Below are 2,200 nucleotides of genomic sequence, written 5' to 3' on the forward strand. Positions count from 1 at the left end.
CAGACGAGCACGATTCTACTCATCCAAACTCCGTGACTCAGTTTGGTCATGACCAAGTTCGAAGGTAAATCAATTAACTACATAGGCAACATAGAATAAAGCCAAAGCCGTGGAAGTTTGCTTAGCCGTCAAGTGTAAAACTTGGGAGAGATCATGACCAGATGATGCATTCATAGTTTGAGCGAGACCGACATTAGATCGAATGGCGGAACAGAGGAAATATAAGACCCAAAATGCTGGATACATGTTAATTTGCTTCCTGTAGTATGATAAAAATGAGAATTACCTGGAATAATGCGGCGATCAATTTTCCTATGGTTTCATGTAAGTAAATATTATATATATCAAAAATTGCCATAGTCAAGATCAGAATTCATCATTACCTATAAACCTTTTCAATCCTCTCAATACTGACATCCTCTTCATCAGACGTCCTCCCAGACTCATCGGCATAAAATTCATTTGCATTCAAACTTTTCCCATCAAGCCGCCGCTCATGTGTAGCTATAGTGGGGTCGTGAGGACCCAAACTTTGATCCCCTGCTTGTGCCATAATCCCTGTGAAGCAATGGAAATGCGTGCTAGTAGTTCTTATGGTCTTCTGGCGATACTGTCGCAACTGAGATCTATCGATTTCTCAATTGCTGCTTTGGTTAGAGGTTTGAGTGAGAAACCTGTGGAGATGTGAGAAATTCGGAGGGAAGGAAAGAAATATTTCGATTTTGATGTGTGCTGGAGGCTCCCGCCGTGGTGGGGTTCAACATTTCTTCATCGGGCTCTGGACCCGGTGCTAATTAGTATGCTAATACACATTCTGATTAGTTCCATGTTAAATCATTGCTGCAGATCCAATTTTATATCAAGCAGCTACCTTGGTATCTTGGTGTCTTGGTGTCATGGGCAAAGATGTTGTTGATGAGACGTAGATTTTCTTGGAACTTGTGTCACAGCGAGTTTTTCTTAAAGTAACATTAAACTCTTATGTATATAATATCTTCGTTAACGACTTCTATAGATTCCTCATTATATATTCCGTATTTGTCTAGCCAATACCACATACTAGTGTCTATTTACACATTTATTTCCACGCTAAGGTGAAGATGTTCGAGTCCTCAACGTGGATATTCATGCTATAAACCGTTCTGGATATTGCTAAGCACCCTACCACGTCCCAAATTCCATTCCAAGTCCCTCAAAATGTATCCTTTGCCTTCTCCAAAAATTATTCCCGTGTGTTGCTATATCCACTATTAAGCCCACACCAGTTTCTTCACTTGGTGCCCTAGCATATCGAATAGTCCCGTGCTCTTCTTGGCCTCGGCCAAGCTAATGATAATACCCTCCTCTACGATGTTTTGTCTCTCCACCCCAGCCTCCCTTATAGTTGCAGCCTCAACCATTCTTCTAATCTCTGAACAAACACTCTTCACTTGCTCGAACTCGCTTACTCCTTCATCTGATACCGCTGATCTGGAGGGGAGAGCCTTGAATGCAAGAACCTTCATGGTATCTTTAGGTTCCGGCGTGGTTTGATTCTGTAGACCTGAAATCAAATTTGCGAAACCGGCAGCGATTGGAGCAACAACAGAGTTCGTGCTAGATGCAGACACTGTTGTCGATAATTTGTCTTCTAAAGACAATTTTGAGGAGGGAAATTCAGTAGCCATAGATCTCGTGTTCACACGAATTATGTCATTTGAACCCGCCCTATATGTGACTACAATGCCGACATTCCTCTGCTCGTCTGCCTGAGCCTGTGACAGTGTGCTCGTGATATATGTTCCAAACTTAAGGCCGACCACTTGATTCAAGCCTACTCTCACGAATGATGATACTTTCTCGATATTCCAGTCAAAATGGCACATATACAAGGCCGCATCTGTCAATAAGAGTACAGATTCCTCAAAAGGTCTAGATTTGATAGTGTTTGGTACTTGTGGGGTGAGAAATGTCCATCCTCCAATAAATTCTTCACCATCATCCGCAACGACGAGTTTCTGAGATACATCGATAGCCTGTTGTCTCATCTTTTGCATAGAAATGCCAGGATCGCCACTCATCATATTTGCTTCAAAGTCCTCAAAAACAAGGTAGCTTACATTTCCAAGCAGGAAATCAATGGCCGCTTGACTGAAATAATCATTAACAATACTAAAATATAGTTAGCTTATAGAAATCCGCGTTTAGTGAAGGCTAACAA

The 2,200-nt window shown here is 41.7% G+C and overlaps 3 protein-coding genes across 3 annotated transcripts in view; 1 reads left to right on the forward strand and 2 right to left on the reverse strand.

The window, feature by feature from the left end:
• The window catches only part of SS1G_10254 (hypothetical protein), a gene marked incomplete at both ends in the record, with an annotated part of 1,352 nt that extends 1,106 nt beyond the window's left edge, over window positions 1–246 (reverse strand). Inside the window, one exon of the mRNA XM_001588657.1 lies at window positions 82–246. Coding sequence (XP_001588707.1) covers window positions 82–246 — 165 coding nt within the window. The remainder of the gene's footprint in view (window positions 1–81) is intronic.
• A 328-nt stretch (window positions 247–574) lies between these two features.
• SS1G_10255 (hypothetical protein) lies at window positions 575–688 on the forward strand (the record flags this gene model as incomplete). The annotated part of the gene is made up of 1 exon (XM_001588658.1): window positions 575–688. One exon carries the CDS (start codon window positions 575–577, stop codon window positions 686–688), a length of 114 nt encoding a protein of 37 aa, XP_001588708.1.
• A 562-nt stretch (window positions 689–1,250) lies between these two features.
• On the reverse strand, window positions 1,251–2,063 carry SS1G_10256 (hypothetical protein; the record flags this gene model as incomplete). The annotated part of the gene is made up of 1 exon (XM_001588659.1): window positions 1,251–2,063. The coding sequence occupies one exon, from the start codon at window positions 2,061–2,063 to the stop codon at window positions 1,251–1,253; it is 813 nt and encodes a 270-aa protein (XP_001588709.1).
• Between the last annotated feature and the right edge of the window lie 137 nt (window positions 2,064–2,200).

This window comes from Sclerotinia sclerotiorum, genomic scaffold (assembly GCF_000146945.2).
Source record: "Sclerotinia sclerotiorum 1980 UF-70 scaffold_15 genomic scaffold, whole genome shotgun sequence".
Lineage (NCBI taxonomy): Eukaryota > Fungi > Ascomycota > Leotiomycetes > Helotiales > Sclerotiniaceae > Sclerotinia > Sclerotinia sclerotiorum.